This window comes from Mchenga conophoros, linkage group LG13 (assembly GCF_057382185.1).
Source record: "Mchenga conophoros isolate Kocher_MC1m ecotype Shallow Benthic linkage group LG13, M_conophoros_male_GT1.1, whole genome shotgun sequence".
Lineage (NCBI taxonomy): Eukaryota > Metazoa > Chordata > Actinopteri > Cichliformes > Cichlidae > Mchenga > Mchenga conophoros.
The window spans coordinates 25,036,612-25,058,779 of NC_140538.1; the positions used below are offsets into that span (position 1 = coordinate 25,036,612).

At 41.2% G+C, this 22,168-nt stretch overlaps 1 protein-coding gene across 1 annotated transcript in view; it reads right to left on the reverse strand.

Moving 5' to 3' along the window:
* Positions 1-14,755: 14,755 nt before the first annotated feature.
* Positions 14,756-22,168, reverse strand: part of plpp4 (phospholipid phosphatase 4) — a 50,443-nt gene continuing 43,030 nt past the window's right edge. Inside the window, exons 6-7 of the mRNA XM_085297422.1 lie at positions 19,975-20,145; positions 14,756-18,423 (exon numbers count right to left, since the gene is read on the reverse strand). Of these exons, the coding sequence (XP_085153548.1) occupies positions 18,215-18,423; positions 19,975-20,145 (380 nt within the window). The 3' untranslated portion in view covers positions 14,756-18,214. The remainder of the gene's footprint in view (positions 18,424-19,974; positions 20,146-22,168) is intronic.

Consider the following 22,168-nt stretch of genomic DNA (forward strand, 5'->3'; position numbering starts at 1 on the left):
CTGCTCTACTTTCTGAGCTACAGCTACTCCAAGCTTACAGCACCTGGTATTTCCAAGCTGTTTCCCATTGAAAAACTAACCAGGTGCAATCCTGCTTAGCTTCCGAGATCAGAAGAGCTGGGTGTGTTCAGGGTGGTGTATCATATCATTACTTATTCTAATTTATACTCAGGTCATGCATTGGAAGATTATTAAATAGCTACTGGGGGGTTTTTTTGAGAAAAAACCCCCCAATACAATCCAAATATCCCTTCTCAAGCAAATGTTTGGAAATTTGGTTGCTTGAATAGTGACCTCAAATTTCTAGGTTTTGGAAATTGAGATTGACTGATGTCTTACATTCTAAAAATTCCATTTTGTGGTGAGCATGATGGGCGGTGCACGACATCCGCAATCATGTCCGCTGTGTTTAAAAACACAGGGAAGCAGGGGTTGGGAAGAGTTGTGGTGTGATGAATGTGAGAGCTGCAGCCGCGTGTGCAATAAAGATGGCTTTGAACAACACCCTCTGGACCCGCCGTTTCTCTATCACACCACACATTTGTATCTAACCTGATACTTGCAAAAGCACTAAAGAATCTGTCATGCAAGAGGGCTGAACCTGGACACAGCGCAGAACACAGAAAGTTCAGAATATTTATTGCAGGTATTGGCAGATTTAAACAGTCTGATATGATGTGAAGCTGTAGAGTTTAATATGGTGTGAAACTCCCTTTAAATAGGAAGAAACCTCAGACAGAACCAGGCTCAGGAAGGGACAGTCAACTGTTGGGGCTGGTTGGGGGGTGAGGGTGAAAAATGAAAAAGGATGAAGAGGGAGGGGGAGGAGAGAGCAATAGAAAGTTCTTCAGATCTTTAGATTTTCGTTCTAGCTTTGCCTCGTGCTTGTATTCATGTCTATTGCTCTGTTGTACTTGCCTGTACATGTCTTCTAACTCCTGCTATTTCCTCTGCATTTCTTGAAGCGTACACTGCAGGTCTTTATGTGTTTTCTTTTGTTCTCGCTTTTGTACCTGCATTTCAGTGTTCTTGCACATCAAGTTGTCATTAAGTTCCTCAAGCTCTGTGTTTTGTCTCAGCCTTTCATTGAACCTATGCTGCATCTCTGAGCAATGTTTTTATTTACTGCGGTTGAGTCCAACTTAATTTAAATAACTTAAATTACATTAGTCCAACAAAAATACTTAATGCTAATAGAAAGCCATTTTTTTAATGTGGAGTGTGGAGTGTTCAACAAAGCCACCGCACTTCAATCCATGCTTAAAAAAAGTAGGTTCTTTTTCTCCCTTTGTGTGTCATCAGTTGGAGGCGAGGGTTACTCAGTACGAGAGAGATTTTGACAGAATTGGCATGACTGTACACAAGGAGGTTCTCAGGTTTGAGGTATGTTGGGAAATGTTTCTTTTAATGTCTCACTACAAGTTTGCATCAAAGTAGAATTAATGTTGCTCTTTTTGTCAATGTTCGAATATATATTTGACGTGAACACTTATGGTTTTTCCAGTAGCATAAGCAGCTTCATTGTGAGCTCAGGATGGTTGGTTTCAAACATGCACTTCATTCCTTTGCTTTGATTCACATCAATGTGAGGACAGAGCAGGTAATAATAAATAACATTGGGGCACTGTTCCCCTGATGAAAGCCAAAAGCTACAGTGGGTTCTTCTTCACAATAAAGTTGCTGGTTTTCAGCTCTTGTTAATATTAAAGTTCTGACCTCAGAACTTCTGCCAGAAATTCCTACAGCTGGCTTGAGCCTTAAATGTGACAGCTCTTGTCTTTTCAGAAAGAGAAAGCCAAGGACCTCAAGTGCCAGATAATTAAATACCTGGAAGCGATGCTGCAGTCTCAACAGCGGGTAATCACTGCGATCAAGGATCAAATCCAAATGAGTGAGGATAGCAAACATGGCTATTAAACATCGGTAACGATTAACATCTTACTGTAAAAAAAAGTTTTAATAGTCTTTTGGTCTTCTTCTCACTCTGATTGTATTCCAGCTCATAAAGTTTTGGGAGACATTCCTGCCTGAGGCGAAGGCAATAGCTTGATAAAGAGGGAGACTTTTTAAAGACCCCGAATGCCTTTTTGAACACTTCACCTCTACAGCGGGAACTGAGAGGACAATTTTGAAACACACAAGAAACTTTTGTCCATTTTTTTTTCTTTTGTCCTTTTAATGATATCAACTTCTCTAATCTTGTACAGTACTTTGACAGGATAAGCCGCCGCCTTTCCACAGCATTTCTCTGGCTTATTGCCTTGTTTATGTTCCTGATTTAACCCTTTAAGACCTACCATAGAACCAAGTCCGCCAGAGCTTATATTATATTTTTACATGCTGTGGAGCCATTTTTGGGAGCATTTCAAGTTGCTATACATCAATACAACCATTATAGCCCAGATTTTAATAATATGTATTCATTAAGTGCATAGTAATTACATAAATTGCAAAAAAGTGCAATAAACTACAAAAAAATTGAAAATCGTTTTTGATTTTTTAACATATATTTGTAGTTAGAGAAATTTAAGAGTCTTATCCCTCAAAACTGTAAATACAAAAAAGTTGCACAAAATAGTTTCCCACCACAGGAAATTTATTTTGAGTGTCTTCATAGTTTTATTTTTGAAATACACCAATTTTTATACACTGCAGGAAAAATGAAAATAAATATTATACTGCAAATTTGCAAAAAAGCAGCATATGCATCAAAATAAACTATTTCCAGCAGTGCAATATGAGTCCTAAGAATCCCAGAAACGACACAGAAAGTCATAAAGTCAAAGATAACTTTTAAAAAGAGCAGTATAGGCCCTGAGGCCCTGATCGCAAAAAAGACTACATTTCCGCGAAAATGACGTCACTTCCGGTTTCGGGCAGGTAATGGCGGAAATGCAAAAGTTCGCGCTGACGTCTATTCCAACGTAGGAAGTGTTTTGAACAGCTGATCAGATCGGTAAAGCGTGTTTCTGGAATATTATGTTTTTGTTCCTGCAAGCGCTTTTTATGCAGTTTTTGCAAAGCTTTATGTGGAAGGAAACCGTGACCTAGGACAAGCTGATGGCATCAGATGTAAGTACAACTCCTCCGGTTTCATATGCAAAAAAAATTTTTGCGCTAGCTTACGTGGTTGCAGTGCTACTGGGATTTAAAAATAGTTACGCATAACAGAGCGTTCCCGCTCCGATCGGCTCTAAAGGGTTAAAGATGGTATGAAGCAAGAATCCAGCAGAGATTAACAGGGCCATGAGTTGTGTTGTTCAAGTTACTTGAAAAAAGTAATTAGTTACTAATTACTTATTACTTCTCCAAAAAAGTAATCCCATTACTTTACTGATTACTTATTTTCAAAAGTAATTAGATCCTTAGTTACTTAGTTAATTTAAAAAAAAAAACCCTGATACACAACCTGAATATGTAATAACACAATAATAATCTATTTTCACCTGTTTAGCAGGAGTGGGGCGGGTGGAGGTTTGCCCGGTGCCGCAGCGGTCATATCATTGGGGGATCCGGGGGTTTCTCTGTGAACTTCACATTCCCGTGGCAGTGTGCTAGGTGCTTGGTCTGGTTTAAAGGTTATTTTTTTGCTGCAGAAAGAAGTTTTCTCCCCATGCAGAGTGCACAGAGGATGCTAATGTTTTTGTTATTTTTTACGGAATCAAACTCAAAGTAATGTAAGTACGCCCACGCTTTAAACGATGCATGGTTGTACTCTCTACCACACTCCATATAATCCATTGTTGATCTACACACGTCTCTTGCTGCCACGGATGTCGCACACGCTTACGTCATTGTAATGAGACACTCTCACAAACAAGATCACGGCGGTTTAGTAACACATTAACGCAGTGTTCTTATGAGAAAATAACAGTAATCTAATTACTTTTTTTTTGCAATAGTAGTCCCTTACATTACTTGCTACTTGAAAAAAGCAATCAGATTACAGTAACACGTTATTTGTATCATGTTAACATGGAGGTACTGTCCCAAAGTAGCGTTGCCTACTGTTTACATTAGAAGATAGGCATATGTGAGTCATTGCACACTAACAGATGGATGCATGTCAATTAATGTTTTGATGCACTAAAATGAACTGTACTATTTGAAGAGAGTTTTTGTTTTAAATATTATCAAACACTAATGACAACTGGGGCCATGTACCAGGAGTATTAGCACATTCAAACAGTGCATCATACAGTACATATTAGATCACAGAGGCTGATTTGACAAGGTTACAAGCTTGTCAGATGTGTTACGAAATGATATAAGTTCTTATAGCAAGTGCAGGGTGTGAAAACGTAATCTCTGCTTTGGTAGTATTTTCTACAGTGATGCATATGATAGTTACGTTTACATCAGTTTCTTCAAGAGCATATATTTGGTCCTATTTTGTCAGACAAATCCATTTAAAGGAAACCACTGGGAACTGCTGCATATATTTCTCTAGAACCATGACTGACATGCACAAGTGTGCACATATGGAGCACTGAACAGAACCCATGCAGATTACCAACCATACTTTTTTTTGAGAAACTGGTCTAACAATGGAAGAAAGACATTCAAATGAGATATTCCCTTAATTTTTTCTGTTATGTCATATTTACGTAAGAATGTGCTTTATTTTTGTAACCACTTTGCATTAGTACACACATTTTCCTGGAAATTGTGTACAGGTCGATTTACAAAATCATTGGTTACGCTTTAGGACACTTGTGGATTTTTCATTTGAGCTTTTTTGCTTGTTTGGTGGGATTTTCCATTTCAATGGGGAAGTCAGATAAATTGTGATCTTGATAACCCACACCTCTAATACAAGAGTAAGGATTGTGGGGATAAATGCTATTGAGGCGATCCTCAAAGGAAATTCCTATCTCCGCCAGGTCAGAGGATGTTTGGACTCCAGTGCCTCCAGTGTCACCTGTAGTTCAGGCTCCAGTGTCCCCACTACCCGTAGCTCAGGCTCCAGTGTCCCCGCTACCCGTAGCTCAGGCTCCAGTGTCACCGCTAGCTCCGTCACTCGTTCTGTCACCAGTCACACTCATTTACTCCATGCAGGGAGAACATCTAATTTCCACCCAGGGTGTTTCTCGCGTTTTAGCTGCTTTGGGCACAGTTATGCACTCCAGGGCCTCCCCAGAGGCTAGGTTTCAGTCCCCAGCTGATTCTGGATCCCTGAAGGTTAAGCAGCCCCCAGAGAACTACACCGTGTCAGCGCTGTCTGGGCAGAGCCAGTGCTCAGCACAGCACCCATTCCCTTCATGTCTGCCAGAGGACCCTCCAGCAGAGGCTCTGCTGGAGGGTCCAAGGGTCCTGCCTCGTCTGGTCCAGCCTCAGTGCCTTCATCCTCGTCTGGTCCAGCTTCAGAGCCTTCATCCTCATCTGGTCCAGCCTCAGTGCCTTCAGCCTCGTCTGGTCCAGCTTCAGAGCCTTCATCCTCATCTGGTCCAGCCTCAGTGCCTTCAGCCTCGTCTGGTCCAGCTTCAGTGCCTTCATCCTCGTCTGGTCCAGCCTCAGTGCCTTCAGCCTCGTCTGGTCCAGCCTCAGTGCCTTCAGCCTCGTCTGGTCCAGCTTCAGAGCCTTCATCCTCATCTGGTCCAGCCTCAGTGCCTTCAGCCTCGTCTGGTCCAGCTTCAGAGCCTTCATCCTCATCTGGTCCAGCCTCAGTGCCTTCAGCCTCGTCTGGTCCAGCTTCAGTGCCTTCATCCTCGTCTGGTCCAGCCTCAGTGCCTTCAGCCTCGTCTGGTCCAGCCTCAGTGCCTTCAGCCTCGTCTGGTCCAGCTTCAGAGCCTTCATCCTCATCTGGTCCAGCCTCAGTGCCTTCAGCCTCGTCTGGTCCAGCTTCAGAGCCTTCATCCTCATCTGGTCCAGCCTCAGTGCCTTCAGCCTCGTCTGGTCCAGCTTCAGTGCCTTCATCCTCGTCTGGTCCAGCCTCAGTGCCTTCAGCCTCGTCTGGTCCAGCCTCAGTGCCTTCAGCCTCGTCTGGTCCAGCTTCAGAGCCTTCATCCTCATCTGGTCCAGCCTCAGTGCCTTCAGCCTCGTCTGGTCCAGCTTCAGTGCCTTCAGCCTCGTCTGGTCCAGCCTCAGTGCCTTCAGCCTCGTCTGGTCCAGCTTCAGAGCCTTCATCCTCATCTGGTCCAGCCTCAGTGCCTTCAGCCTCGTCTGGTCCAGCTTCAGTGCCTTCAGCCTCATCTGGTCCAGCTTCAGAGTCTTCATCCTCCTCTGGTCCAGCTTCAGTGCCTTCATCCTCGTCTGGTCCAGCTTCAGAGTCTTCATCCTCGTCTGGTCCAGCTTCAGAGTCTTCATCCTCGTCTGGTCCTGCCTCAGAGTCTTCATCCTCGTCTGGTCCTGCCTCTGTGTCTTCGCCTTCAGCGTCGCCTGGTCCTGCCTCGTCTGGTTCTGCGCTTGGCTTGCCACTTCCTCGTCTACACCTACCACGACCGGCCTTAACCTCCACACCTCCGGCCACTTTCCAGGCCTCTGGTTGGGCGTCATCGCCGTCGTGGGCGGCCTCCAGACCCCTGTTGGCGACTTTCAAGCCTTTGAGTCGCCGAGCAGCTGAATAGGGGAATAATGTTGACGCACCCGCTGTTTAAAACGTTAGTCAAAGTTCCAAGTTAAAACTCCTTTATTTGTTATCAAATCCTTAAAATCCGTAGAAAAACAGTGATCAAAAACATTCCAAGCTTGAGCGGTCAGCAAAAGTCGACTTCCCCCATCACCCACTCATTCACAAAATTTCCCTCGGGCCGTGAACAGGTGATATAGCAATCACTATTACTGACACCACGTGACCCAAAGCTACGCCTATCCATAACAACCCCCTTCGCCTGAGTCGCCGCCGCTGCCTTCCGCACGGTCGGCCTCCGGACCAGTTCTGCCGTCGCCGCCACTGCCTTCCACGTGGCCGGCCTCCAGACCCCCTTCGCCTGAGTCGCCGCCGTTGCCTTCCGCACGGTCCGGACCAGTCCTGTTGTCTCCTTCGCCTGCGCCGCCGCCTCCGCACGGTCGGCCCCCTGAACTGTCTGGGCTCCTGTGCTGTCGGCCCCCGGGCCGGCCCCCTGAACTGTTCTGTTTTTGGACTTGGTTTTCTTGGGCTCCGGTGTGTTTCTTTTTTGTCTTCTTTTGGTTTTGGACTCGTGTTTTGTTTTATGACATTCTAGTGCTCCTGTTTTGTTTTGCTCCGAGCAGTAGTAGTATTTATTTATTGTCATTGTCAAGATCAATGAAATTGCGTTTGGGGCTTCCATACAACCCAAAAAAAGAAGAAAATAATAAATACCCCTTAAAACCCAAGTGTACATATTTAACCCAGTGTGACTCCAATGCAATAAGACAATCCTTAGCAATAATGTTCGTAGAAATTCAGACAAAGACCTGAGAAACATGACAAAATACAACAATGCAACCCATTCAATATTATTGTACTGTGAGATATGATATCAGATATGATAGTTATCTATTTAAGAAAGAGGGGGGGGGGGGCAGGAGGGGGACGAGAATAAAGATATGATGCACCAATGCAGACCAGTTCATTGCTATTAAGAAGTTGGATATGGTTATTGTCCGTGAGAGGGGGGCAGAGAGTTCAGGAGCCTCACAGCCTGTGGATACAGGCTGTTGGCCAGTCTGGATGTTCTGGCCTGTATAGACCTGTACCTTCTCCCTGAGGGCAGCAGATGGAAAAGGTGGCGCGCAGGGTGATGTTGGTCCCGCAGGATACTGTGCACCCTCCTCAGACAGCGAGTGGGGAAGATATTACTGATCTCTGGCAGACTTGTTCCAATAATTCTGCCAGCTTCTTTCACCACCCGCTGGAGTGCTTGCTGATCGGCCTTGGTGCAGCTGGGGAACCACACTAGAAATCCATACGTCAGAACGCTGCTGATGGCACAGTTGTAGAAGTTCAACATCAGAGATCTGGGAATGTTCTGGTCTGGAGCACATCACTATGTTCTGAAGTTTTTATCAATGATTAAAAAAAGTTCCAAGTTGAATTTTCCCTTTAAAAACGGTTGCTGTTAGTTGAATAAGATTTGATAAGACTTCATCACTTTATTCATTTTCTAGCTCATGCTGTCTAGACCACATCTGCACCATCTTCCTTCATCCATACACAGTAATAAAGAGATTGTGATACATTTTGTATTTTTCTTGAAGCAAACCTATATTGGTGTAAAATCTATTAAACAAATCCAGAATCTTTGCTTCTGTGGTTGGGTAAAAGGGGGCAAGATAAAAAAATGTTTTGCACTAAATTTAAAAAAAAGTTCTGGAACAGGTTAAAATTGCCTCGTGTTTCATCCAAATTCTAATACTTAATACTCTGGAAGGTTAACCCTTTAAAGCCGGTCAGAGCGGGCATGCTCCGTTTTGCGTAACTATTGTTAAATCCCTGTAGAACCGCAATAATTTTTTTTGCATATGAAACCAGAGTTGTACTTACATCTTATGCCATCAGCTTGTCCTCGGTCACGGTTTCCTTCCACATATAGCTTTGCAAATATTGCATAAAAAGCGCTCGCAGGAACAAAAACATAATATTCCAAAAACACATCAGCTGTTCGTAACACTTCCCACATTGAAACAGATGTCAGCTCGAATGATCGCAGGTCGGCCATTTCCTGCCTGAAACCGGAAGTGACGTCATTTTCGCGGAAAATGTAGTTTTTTACTTGTAGGCCTTAAAAGCATATACTGGTGTTTTTATAAGTCATGTTTGACTTTATGCTTTTCTGAATAGTTGCTGGGATGCTTAGCACTCAAATTGCACTGCTTAAAATTTTTATTTTTATTTTGATGCACATGCTGTTTTCTTTGCAAATTTGCATCATAGGATTGTTTTTCGTTTTTCCTGCAGTATATAAAAATTGGTGTATCTCAAAAATAAAACTATGAAGACACTCAAAATAAATTTCCTGTTGTTGTAAACTATTTTTTGCAACTTTTTTGTATTTCAAGTTTTGAGGGATAAACCTCTTAAATTTCTCCAAGTAGAAATATATGTAAAAAAAACCAAAAACGATTTTCAATTTTTTTGTAGTTTATTGCACTTTTTTGCAATTTATGTAGTTACTATGCACTTAATGCATACATATTATTAAAATATGGGCTATAACAGTTGTATTGATGTATAGAAACTTGAAATGCTCCCAAAAATGGCATTACAGCATGTAAAAATATAAAGTAAGCTCTGGCGGCCTTGGTTCTATGGTAGGTCTTAAAGGGTTAAAGCATGATCATGACCAGCAACACTCACATAGGCTTTGTTTTTTGTTTTTTTTAATCATGCTCAATTAGAAGCTCAAAGTGTTCCAGAAAATGCCTCCTACATCAACAGGCTACGCCACAATCAGCACTCTGAATCTTTCATACTGGATGGCTGCTTTCATGTTGTTTATCCCAAGACTGGCTTTTGGTTTCAAGCCTGTCTGGCACAAACAACCATACCAGATTCAAAGGCACAATATCCACATGCCCAAATGCATGTGAGTGGTTTGGCGACTGGCTGATTAGATATATGTGTGCCGTATTGAGGAGTTGGACAGATGTAACTAATATTATTGGCACAGAGCACAGGTCTGTGTTCCCTCTGAAGGAAGAGTAGGAAGTAAACGGGAATACTGTGGACTGTGGGAGTGAAAAAAGCGTAAGGAGCCAATGTGAATGTAATGCAACTAAATAACGGTGTGAGCAGAGATGGATGGAGCTGTCCTCAAATTTCACTTTGGTTTTGCTGATTTTGTAGCTTAAACCTGTTTAATACCGCACTAAAGCATTTCACCTAATAATATCTTACTGTGCTTTTCCCCCACTTCACTGAGCAGCCATATAAAACAGCAACAGCTGTGAGGCTGTCTTTTTTACTGATGGCTTCTCAAAACTCTATCTCATAACTAACTGACAAAATAAAAATTGAGAGCGTTCATTCACCCACGTATGTTTAGTATGTTTATACTTGAACACTTGTCTGCATCATATTTCTAAATGATATGGATCAATTTGTCCTTCTGAGTCAAACACGAGTGGAATCAGTACTTAACATTTAAGAAAGGAGAGCGGGAGCTTGCTACCCGCTTTGCCAACAATTCCCCCAACCCTTCTTTCAGGTTTATATTGAATGTTGCACTTTGACAGAATTGTGGTTTGTGTATTAATGAGGCAGACATGACACATTGCGATATAGCACAGCGCCCTGAGGAATTTACAGGAGCATGAAAAGTACATCCACAGCTGTCTGCTCATTGCTATTGATCTATTATGAATGTCAGTTTCCATTTTAGTTGTGATTCATGCAGAGTTGGAGAATTATTGTGTATGCTACAGCTTTTCCCCCCTCTTCTTTCTTTCTTTTTTTTTTAGAATATTGTTTTATATGGCTGAATAAACCCTGTAATGAACTCAGACAAAGGTGTAGACCCACACAAAAATACTCCTTCTTTCAAAAGCCACAGAGGCTTTGCTGTGCTTGGAGTAATTTAAACATACACATAACATATCGATCTCTCTGTAAGTTTTCGCTTTAATTAAGGCTAGCTTTAAGAAGCTTGGCAGCATATCTCTGCTACTCTTCTTTTCCAAAGTCATTTAGAACAACAAGTATGAGAACTATATTTCCTGGTTGATCCATTAAATATGAGCAAATCCGATGACTCCTTTATGTGGCACTAGAATCTGCATCCATTAATAATTCACATGTGGTGTAAAAAAACCACACTATATGAAGTTAAGAGACAGAAGGAACGTGGATTTATTATTTATGCATTTGTTATAATAAAATAATGAAACGATTCAGTTGTTAGATTATTTCCTGCTGCAGAACTTTTGGGCGGGCGTCTGAAGTTGACAAACTTAATTAATCCCAATTTTGAAACATGACGCCTTACTTTTCTTTTTTATTTAACCCAGTCTACTTGGGTTAAAGCCCTGTCCAGAAAAAAAAACAAAAAACCCTTCAATATTTTTATCCTTTACAGAAATAAAGCCACACAGGAGTGAAAAGGTGAACTAGGTTTCCCCTGTTTTCTTTCAACAGTTGTTCTATTAGCGTTGTGACAGCTTTGGTCCTCTGTATGAGATACAATCAGTCTTCCTCTAATTAGACACTACAGACAAATAACTACACTCATCTGACACCTTGCCAGTAGATAGATGGATCCTCTTTTGCCTTAGGAGCTGCCTTAATTCTTTCTGCATTGATTTAAGAATGTGCTGGAAACATTCCTCAGATTTTGGTCCACATTTGTATGACAGCATCACACAACTGCTGCAGACCTATCAGCTGCACATCTGTGGTATGAATCTCTGGTTCCGCCACATCCCAAAGGTTCTCTATTAGAGATTGAGCTCTGGTGACTTTGGAGGCCACTGAGTACAGTGAACTCAGTGTCATGTTGAAGAAAAAGTTTGATTTGAGTTTGCTGGAAGCAACCATCAGGAGATGGGAAAGAGAGGGAGCAATACTAAGCTGGTACTAAGGGGCTCAAAAGTGTGCTGGGGAAATATTTTCTACAAGATTTCAACAACACCAGCAGGCTGAAATGTTCATGCAAGGTAGGTTTGGCTTCATGTTGTTTATGCCTGAGCCTACACGCTGGATGTCACAGGAGAAATTGAGACTTCAGATCAGGTCATCAAGTCTTTTCCCTCTATTGCACAATTCAGTCAATGCGAGTTCAATCAATTTATTATTTGTATTCTAATTTTATTTACATAGCACCAAATCCCAAGAACAGTGTTCTCAAGGCACTAAAGAGACTCTACAATATTAAAGAAACAAATGCCAAGCACAGTGGGAAGGAGAAAAAACTCCCCTTTAATATGAAGAAACCTCCAGCAGAACTATGCTAAAGAAAGGGCTCGGTTGCCAAGTCGCTGCTGATAGGTGTAGCACCTGGTGTGGTCTTCTGCTGCTGCGGCCCATCGGCTTTAGTGTTTGATGTGTTGTGCATTCAGAAATGATCTTCTGTATGACTTGACTTTAACAAGTTACAAGTTACTGTTGACATCAGCTCGAAGAAGTCTGGCCATTCTCTGACCTCTGGTGTCAACGAGGAATTTTCATTTAGAGAACTGCTAACTCACTGGATATTTTTTTTCTTCTTTTCCCTGCTTTTTGTGAGAATTCTTGTTAACCTTTCAGTGATGGTTGTATGGGAAAATCCTAGTAGCAGTTTCTACTAAATACTCAGCTTAGTCCATCTGACCAGCAGCCACGACTTGTTTAAAGTCAATTTTCTTTTCTATGTGGTGCTGAGTTTAAACTTCAGCAGTTCTTCCTGACCATGCTTAAATCCCTAAATGCAGTCAGTTGCTATAGATATTTGCATTAACAATCCTTTGAACCGCTATACCTAAACTTACTGTAAAGTAATCGTTTGCAAGATAATTAGTTTTGAGTCCTGTGACTATGAACATAAAATACTAAAACGCTGGACGATCCCTTTATTGCTGCAGCACAGAAGAATGACTGAAACCAATTAAAATGCTTCAGATATATTTGGCAAAAACATTCTCATGTTCTGCATTAAGTTGGCAAAGCACATCTACCCCAATTTTTCTCGTTATGCATAAAACTGTTACTTCTGTGTGACTCTAATAATTTTAATTTCCCAACTCTGCAACTGATTGGTTGCTTTAATAGCAGAGATCTGACCTGAAACACATGTCTGATAAGTGTCACTGTTAGTGTTGGTGGAATTCTGTTATTTGTGTATTGCAAAGATAATGCCATGTATATTGATTAACAGTGTTTTTAATCGAGCTGTTTTTTGTTTACACCGCTGAAAAATGTATATAGGGTAGATAGTGTGTGTGTGTGTGTGTGTTCACTGTTAGATATCTTATCAGCATCTACAATAACTAATTACCATATTAACGATCCCTCTTCCCTTATACTCTAAGCACATTCTTTTTGAAACCCCCTTTGAAAACACTATGTTTATGTGTGCAGCCTCCTGAAGGGTATTGCAATGTTAAGTGATATTAGATGCCAGCTGACTGTTGATGCATTAGATCTAGGTTGATCTGACTCCCATAATGGCACTGCTCATCCAGAAGTGGGGAGCTGCCCTTGACAGGAAAACAATACTGGGTGTTTTGAGGGATGACATTTGCCTGTGATTGAGCACTCTAATCAATCACATACTGAATGGAAATCATCTTGCCTATTTCTGAGGCAAACAAACGTGTTACACAAAGCTTTTTACTGCTGTATGAAATTTTAGTTTTCTGCAATTCAGAACAATATCTCTATTAGTTCACAGCAAGAGGCTTCTCCCAAATTTTCCGTAAGACATTTTCAACTGTGGCTTTCTGTGTAATAGTGATTGTGTGTGGGGGTGGTTTTCAGTTTCGCGTGTGCTCAATGTGCCTTGAAACGACACTATCTACTGTACCTAGCAGAAGCGCCAGCTCCTAGGAAATATTGTGCTTATTTACCAGCTCACTGTCAAATCCAAACAAACAACTGTGAACGTCAGATTACGTTCACTTTATAAATTTTTATTGCAGAATGGATCATATTTCACACCCTCACACCTGTCTGAGGTGTTAGGTGAAGCCTGGAGTTTTCAGGTTGTCAAAGATTCACTCTCAGCAGGGAGACTTTCTCCACTTACTGTTGAAGTAGGTGCTGCAGCTCTGCTGGGTCTGATTGGATGGGGGTTTTTTAGACATCACACAGCACTTAAATGTTTCAGCTGAGTTTCTGTTTTTTCTTTCAATTACCCTCGCCAACCTTGAGGCCGTTTGCTTTCACAATTGTCATCACACTTTAATATGCTGTGGAAAAAAGACACATCACAGCAACTCATCAGTGCAATGAGGGGAGATGTCTGGGAGCAACAACCTCATTGATCTGTGATGTCTTTATCTTATTACTCAGGAGGAATTACTTCCATGAGTAACACCGCCACAAGGGTTAAAGGCCCTCATGAAAAGGGTTTGAAATTTTAGCCATTCAATTTACTGAATGTATTTTCAAACTCTATTATTTGCAGGTTTGAAAGTGACTAGACTTCTAAAGAGACTTAAAGAAGTCCAGTCGCTTTCTTTCTAAGCTCCTTAGATTGCTTTAGTTCATTGATGTTTGTGGGTTTTCATTCATGCACAGCTCTCAGAAGGTCTTGTCTCAGCATTGAGGTCTGGACTTTGACTAGGCCATATCAGCTCTTTGGTTCTTTTCTTGTTCAGTCATTTTGTTTTCAGATTTCAGCCACACTTTAGCTGTCAGATGGCCTTACATTTAACTCAAGAATGCTCTCATATACAGAGGAGCAGTGTTAGGGTAAAGTGTTACACAGTAATGCTTTACTGTAAGAAATTCAGTTATCACACTACAGTTATGACACACACCTGTGTTATTACAGATGTAAAAGTTGTCAAATAAAGGTGTTAAGATGTGCAGCTCAACAAACTGACAAACTTTTGAATTTAGAGGGGTGGTCATATTGGCGGTTAATCAAATAACCCTCTTAATGCCTATAGAAGCCATACCTAAGACTGCACAGAGTTCTGTAAAAATGTTTTCTAAGGAAACTTTCCATAAATAAAAATCCTGCTCATATGTTTTTTTCATTAACAAGCTATCTTAAAATCTTAAGAGCTTCAGTTGACTTGAAAGCTTAATAAAAGGCATCTTTACCTCTTTAGTCGCCACCAGGTGAATCAATTACACCTCTGTAGTGTTAGTATGCATTCTGCTAGGCTATAGTATTGGTTTGAGGTTGGTAAGCATTGTCTCCTTCCCATGAAACTAACTCACAGTAACTGGGTCCAATCTTTCAAAAGATCCAAATATATATTTTTGTAATTTATATATAAAAAAAAAAGAAAGATTAAAAAAACTGAGACAAGCAATGTGGAAATGTGGAGACCAAAGTCACTAAGAAGAATGTTTGTAAGATACGTTGTGCCAACTCATCCAAGAGCTGCAGTTATTCCAGTGTGGTGAACTGACCGACCAACGTATTAGCACTGCTGTCATTAGCATGGCCAAAAAAAAAAGAAAAGCTAGAGCTGTCACTGAGAGCAACCCAATCAGGTTATGAAAATCAACAGGCAGTCTTAGGCACAAATATGTTTATTGGAAACTCCCTAAGCAAGAGTGCAACACAGCTGGTGCAGTAAAGCACAACACACACTTAGACCAGAGTTCTGCTTGCGCTGTGCTAACCGATGGCAGCTCCGCTGAAGCATAAAGTAACTGAACTAACTGAGCTCATTCAGATGTTTGCTACTGCACAATCTAAGATTGTTCATTTGCATAATATAAGGAACAGTGTAGTAGCTGCTAAATACAGTTTTTTTTTTTTTATTCTAATACCCCAAACCTTGATTTGTGAGTTTCAGTTTCTTTCATCAGAGTTAGTATAGACCCCCACGATCGCACAAGATACCTAAGGATCCTTTGATTCTTCATGGACAAGGTTCACACAGCTGCAGTCCTTTATTGTACATAAAGTATACAAATAGCAAAACACAGCTCAAAGACTTCTCAAGGCCTGACATGCTTATTGATAGAAAACAATCTTCTCACAAATGGAACTGGCATGCCATGAACAAAGATTCATTTTTTTTCTTCAGACATCTATTCATGATAGCTGACAATCATCTCAATATTCTTCAGTATTTTTATTTTCTTAAGTTTATTTATGCCTTCAGTCCTTGTGAAGGTGAAACATCTGGAAAAAATATCTGAGGAGTACACACTGGCTGCTTATCTAATTTAAAATAATTAAATATTTATTTTAATAACTTTTCTTTCTCTCTCTCTAAAAAAAAGATTAAATTTCGTTTCTTAGTGACACATCAACCATTTGAAATAACAGGACACCAACTGCTACAACAGCATCTATAGCACCAAATGAAAACAAGCCGTGATCTTAGATTATTTCTAAGAGAGCGGGGAACTCAAATCCCCTGTTGAAAAAAGGTGAAAATACAGACTTCTGAAGAATGCTTTTCCTGCAATATACAGTACCACATAATAGGAGAAAACTAAATGACAGAGTACAAACATCAGACCGCCATCAGTCAGGCAAATGCAGGTATAGAACATTGTGTATTTGTGTCACAATCCTTTTTATCTCTGAAAATCTGCCTCACAAAGCCAGTATCTCACAGTGACACATTTGCAGTCATGTGCTGAAAGACTCTATGGAGTCACTCTCCTTTCTTACAGTCAGCTCTCAGAGTCTCAAGTCCCATCACAGAGTCTGATGCGCAGCGTCGAGCACCTTTTTCCCTCTGGTGAAACTTTCGTTCTTTGTAAAGTTTCACGTTGTATTGCATCATTGTGAGATCGACCTTGTCAAACGCTGCACACAAAAACATTCACACGCTCGCACGCGCACACACACAAATGCTTTACAACAGCTGCCAATGGGTTGCATTTGTGATTCAGGCTTAATTGTGACACGTTTAAATAAATCATGTAAAAAGTCATTTTGATCAGAGAGATCGTTCCTTGTCTACCTTTGTGCCACGAGCCAAACTGTGCCCAGGATAAAGTGAAACAACAGCCGAAGGTACAGCTGATGTTTTCCACTAAAACATATGCGGCGACAGACTGTAGAGAATGTAAAAACACTGCTCACGAGCTTCTTGACAGGATTTGAAAAAAAAAAAAGCTTTCTACATTTGGCTTGCTGCTCATTCATTCTGTTATGCTGTGCAGTTCTCCTGCATCGCCCAACACATTGCTTTTTAGTGCTCGTTTGGGTTAGAGCTGTCCTAATATCTAATTTTCCCATTAATGTCACAGCAATGGCAAAAAAGCGCATAGTAACCAAGGCAACGAAAAAAAACATTATTTCTAACTGCAAAAGGCTACAAATTGCTTTGTTGATGATAGGAAACCAGTCATCTAGCTATCTTGGATTTCTGTTCATAATGAAAAACTTGGTGCATACTACCTAGGCATAAAAAAAACCTACAGATCTTTGGTGTTTGCTTGTTTCAACATGCTGTCCCTATATTAAGAAAAATTGAACTTTAATGGATGATAAATACACCATAATCACAGCCCTGGGTTCAGATCTCTAGTCTGCTGAATACTAGATTGTCTATTTGTGGGGCTACATTAGACTGAAAGCCATTTGCGATGCATGGGCAGTTCACGGGGCACCTCATATAGTTCTAATGCCCTCATAAGGAGCAGTGGCTGACCGTGCTTAATGAGGATTAATGCAGAAGCAGATTGGGGTTTGCGCCTTCCCAGACACACTTCTGCCACAGCATTCCCGCTTGGCTGTTATTGATTGCCCCCACTGAGGGTCCGTGTCCCTGTGCAACCTCGGGGAACAAGTGTTAAATGCAAAGCAAGTGAAAAATAGAGTTTGATGGTGACAAGGAGAGGAGGAGGGAGAGAAATGAGGAAGTGGTGATATGCAGGGTTTAAAGCCCAAGAGAATGGTGAGAATTTGAATAATGAAAAAAAAAACATTGCTTTTGACATGGAGCTGTGCTTCCCTAAGTGAGTATTGGTTCTTTATTTATCGTTATGCTGCCAGACAATAAAATAAAACTGCTGGAAATAGTAGAGGTATGAATATAGACTGCTCCTGCATGCCTTAAAGTTTTAGGCCTGGTGCCCTACAAAATGCAGAAGACATCTGTAGATTTAAATGAAACACAGGATGTTGTTTCGTTTCTGGCATGAGGTGCTATCAGATTCCACATTTTGTTTTAAAGTGTGACATATACAATAACACTAGTTTAATTTCATGGTTTGATTGCTGTGACATTTCATGGGATCTCCTCAACCATCTGTCCCATTTCTTTACAACCAAACAATAAATATACTCCAGCATATAGCAACCTGCCAACCGTGTCTCTCATTACGCAGAAAGATTCCAGCGAAAGCTGGCAATATTTTCATCTTCTTTCACAGCCATTAGTAAGACATCTCCTCAGGTTTTCAACATTTTTTTTCTCGTCCCTCTCTGTGGCAATGTCCCATATTCGTAGGTTCCTCGCATACAACACATCTAAATATAGACTTTAATGGCTGCTGAGCAAAATCAAAGAGAAAAAAAACAAAACAGGAATAATGTAGGTGCCACCCGCAGTGTGGGGTTTAAGAGAATAGAAATGCATGAGGCGTTTCACTGTCCACTGGAATGTATACAAGAGTCAGTCAGTCACTGGGAATGGGGGGTGGGCTTGGCGGCTTGGTGAGGGCGTTGGGGGTAGTCTCAGTGGTGGCCACTAGTCATACTGGCCCTTCAGTCAAGCCTTCCAGGGGAAGGGTGGTGGCGTTGTCAGTGGGCTGCGGGTCGTCCTGAGGATGTATGGGCGTGTGCGTGGCGACAGCCAGGCTGGCATAAGGCAGGTGGCAGTCCATGTGCAGGAAGGGGGGGTAGTGCTGGCGGTAGCAAATGTATGCAAACAGCAACCCGATCACTCCTCCAACAAAAGCGTCTGCGAGGCACAAAAACAGATATATTTAAAGGAATGCATGGATAGCTAAGTTTAGCCTGCGTGAAGGAAGTAAAATAACACCTGCAAATAGAATTAGCACAATTAATAAGCCATTGATGTATGTGTTGCAGTGCTTATATTGTAGTTTGGAGTTCGATGAAAGAAACTTGAAAGGGAGAGTAACGAATCTGCTCTGCTGAGCGGTGGCTTCACTTGCCTCAGGACAGGAGGCTGTCTGTGTCACTTTGTCATATGCTGAACAGGCTTGTATTATACCTAGCCACCTTTAAGCTATAATATATCATATAATATCACACTGCCATGGTGAGTATTAAGTCTATATTGCTGCATATAGATCAAAATGACACAGCCAGCTGGTGGCTGAAACAGCTCTAGTAGAGGCTTCTGCCATATCAAAATGATGTTTTTTCCACAGGTCTCCCTTTATTTCGTCCTTCTGGGTGAAATGAAAAAAATACTGCAACATCGATTCCCGCCATTCAACAGCTGTACAGTGCACGAGTTTGCTCACTGAATGTTTCATCGACTGCTGTCAACCGAATTTAATAGACTGTGACTTGATGCGATATATTAGCTGGGCGGCCTCGTTGAGACGGCGTGTGGAAGGCCAGCCTTTTCCCCTCAGAGAACAGAGGGCACATCCAAAGTGAAAAGGAATGGTGAGGAACATTAGTATCTATTGAGAATGGTGCCGCAGCCTGGCTAATGGCAGCTCCCAGCTTGTGTTTACAGTGGGAGCAGATTGAGCCCCCTCAAGTTTAATAGCCCTTTGCGTACTTACAGTTTGCTGAGGAGATTCACGACAAAAAGTCGAGCTAAGAAACACAATGAGGACCCATGCAATGATTGGCTTGTCTTGAACTGCTGTAGGTGCTTTGCTTTCATTGTAAATATATTTTAGTTCCTAAAAAAAGTGGAACATATGGCTCTCTAAAACTAATTAACACCCCATGACAGAACTGTCATCATATTTGCACATGCGCTTTTACACACCTCACCCACATATTCATTCGCTTCCTCTCGCTTCACCCCTCCATCCCAGGTTTTTCTAAGTCTTTTAGTAAATATATGAAGTTAAAACAGAGAAAGAATAATGATGTGGAGAAACATGAAACCTTAACCTTATAATCATAATCTCCTCCCGAAGCTGGTGAATGATATGATGCATCTGATGCAGTTTTCAGGAATTAATCATTATGCAATATCTTAAAGACAGCTCTTTAAGACACAATTTTACGCCTGTTGGACAAACAAGTGAACTTCTTAGTTGGGCTTATCGTACCGGCTGCACTTTTTAGCTTTCTCTCAATTTGTCAGGTGTGATGATGAAGTTAAAGCTTGTTGTGATTATAGGAATACAGCTGTTACAAGCATAGGCCTCATTACTCATCTGCATCTACAATTACAAAAGTGCCTTGAGCAAGGTTGGACTGAACATCAATAATTTCTGGCTGACACGGGCACAAGACTTTTTGTGGCAATAATTCTAATAAATGGAGGAAAATCTCGTGTCTAAGTTGTCAGGCAGACCTTGCCAGTGGTGTTTGTAGTCACAGGTCCGGGACAGTGCAATCATCATGGCGCTGTAAAGAGGCAGCACCATAGCACAGAGACGCCAGCTACGCCCGCGACCTTGATCCGTAAAACACTGCAACTTTCCCGCCAGGTAGAAGGAGGTGAAACCAAGACCTGAGAATGCAACTAGAGGGAAGACAAAGAGAAAGAAAGAGAGACAAATCAACATTGAATGTTATGTTACAACATTCAGATTATCAGTTGATGTCTTGATCTAGGCTCTTGATATAAATACAGTCAGTGAGCCAGTCACACAAGGCTAGTTCAGTTACTTTTAATTCACTATTTTTTTTACATAGCACCAAATCACAACAGTTGCCTCAAGGGGTTTTATATTATAATGTAAAGACCCTAAAATATAAATAATAGAGTGATGTGATACCACTCAGCCAATCAGCTCTGTGCATTCTAGGTGGTAAACACTGACTCTACAGTGTCAATAGCTGAGAGTAAGTTACACATGAAAAGATGGTAGAAAGAAAGGGAGAAATACAGACGATTGTGTGAAAAGCTTAAAAAATTGACAAGGAAGAAAGAAGGAAAAAATTAGGAACGAACAGTGCTGTGCAAAAATGAAAAGTGGACAGTGAAAATAGAGCAATGGGTGAACGCTGGGCCTCTCCAGATGCAATTTGTTGATCTCTAAGATGATGAGGACCTGAAAGAGCAGCTTGTATGTGCTGATCCTTGCACTTTTCAACTGAGTTAGGTTTCTCAGGTATGAGGAAAGTAGCCCTGTGCATCTTGACCACGTTTGGGTCTACACACTTAACCAAGGCAGTTTTCTCCACAGTTGTTATAATGAAAACTAAAGAATTGAGCTCTAGCTTTAAAATCCTTGCAGGACAAGCTAGAGCTCAATTCACTCACAATAAATTTGTGTGTAAATGATCAGTATTTATTCAGGTTTTGACGCACACGTTTGTAAAATAGTTTTACGTGTGGTCAGATTGCTTCTTACTTGTGTGTGGATTGGAGCACGTGCCTGAGAGTCCTAGAAAGTTGCACACAAAATTGGTGTACATATTTGTAAGTTTAAATTTACACTTGTGGAACATATTGTACACATTTGCAACCCTTTTTGCGGCACATTTCTCTCCATAATTAAAAGAGGGGAATAAAGGGAGCCTCTAAAACTGCTCACAACTGTTCAGCTGTGTTGAGATTTATAATGGTTGAGACTTTTCAGTCCGGATAGGAAACAGAAAAGAGGCAATTCGAGATTTTCCGCCCTTTATTCGATTTTTCTGAAGTTAAACACTTAAACTTTTAATGGCGAGAATTTTGAAAAATCATACATATATGTATATAATTAAACATTATGATCATCCAGACCTTTGCTTCAGTAACTTTCTTCTAAGTGGACCTCTTTAAATTTTAGTTAAATACCCCTGCCCTATTGTATGAGCACTTGGCGAGAGTGGGAAGGAAAAACTCCCTTTTAGCAGGAAGGAACCTCCAACAGAACCAGGCTCGGGCAGGGGCAGCCATCTGCCGTGATGGGTTGAGGTTGAGGTGAGTGAGAAAGGACAAAACACAAGCTGTGGAAAAGAGCGAGAGATTAATAACTCCTGATTAAATGTGGAGTGGTGTACAAATACAGAGAGGGAAAAGAGGTGAGTGAAGAAGCCCCAAAAGTAACCTGTCTATATAAAATCATACTACAGATATATTTATGTAGTTTAAAAGGTAAATGAAATTGTACTTATAAGTCACCTTTCTATTCAGCTGAGCAGTCAAAGCAACTTATTACTATAAGTCTCATTTTCACCCTATGACACACAACACTAACATTCACACACACACACATACACATGCTTAAGCATCAGGTTGAGCTTGGACTTCAGTACCTTGCCCAAGGATACTTCAACCTGTGGAGGAGTTAGGGATCGATTCACTGACCAGCTGATCCATCTGTGTAACTGTTGAGCATTTTGGAAAAATGTAATGGAAACTGATAGGAGTTTTGCAGCAGTTTTTCAGAAGTTGAGTATGTGTTTCCACTGCACTTTTACCTGCTTTCAATGTGCATGAATTGAATGATAAAGAAAATGGAAAGAGGTCAAACCTCCAGCAAAACTTGCAATGTACAGATAAACATTTTTTAATTGACCAAGGTGTTTTGGCTTGTGGCCTTCAAGGGATCATC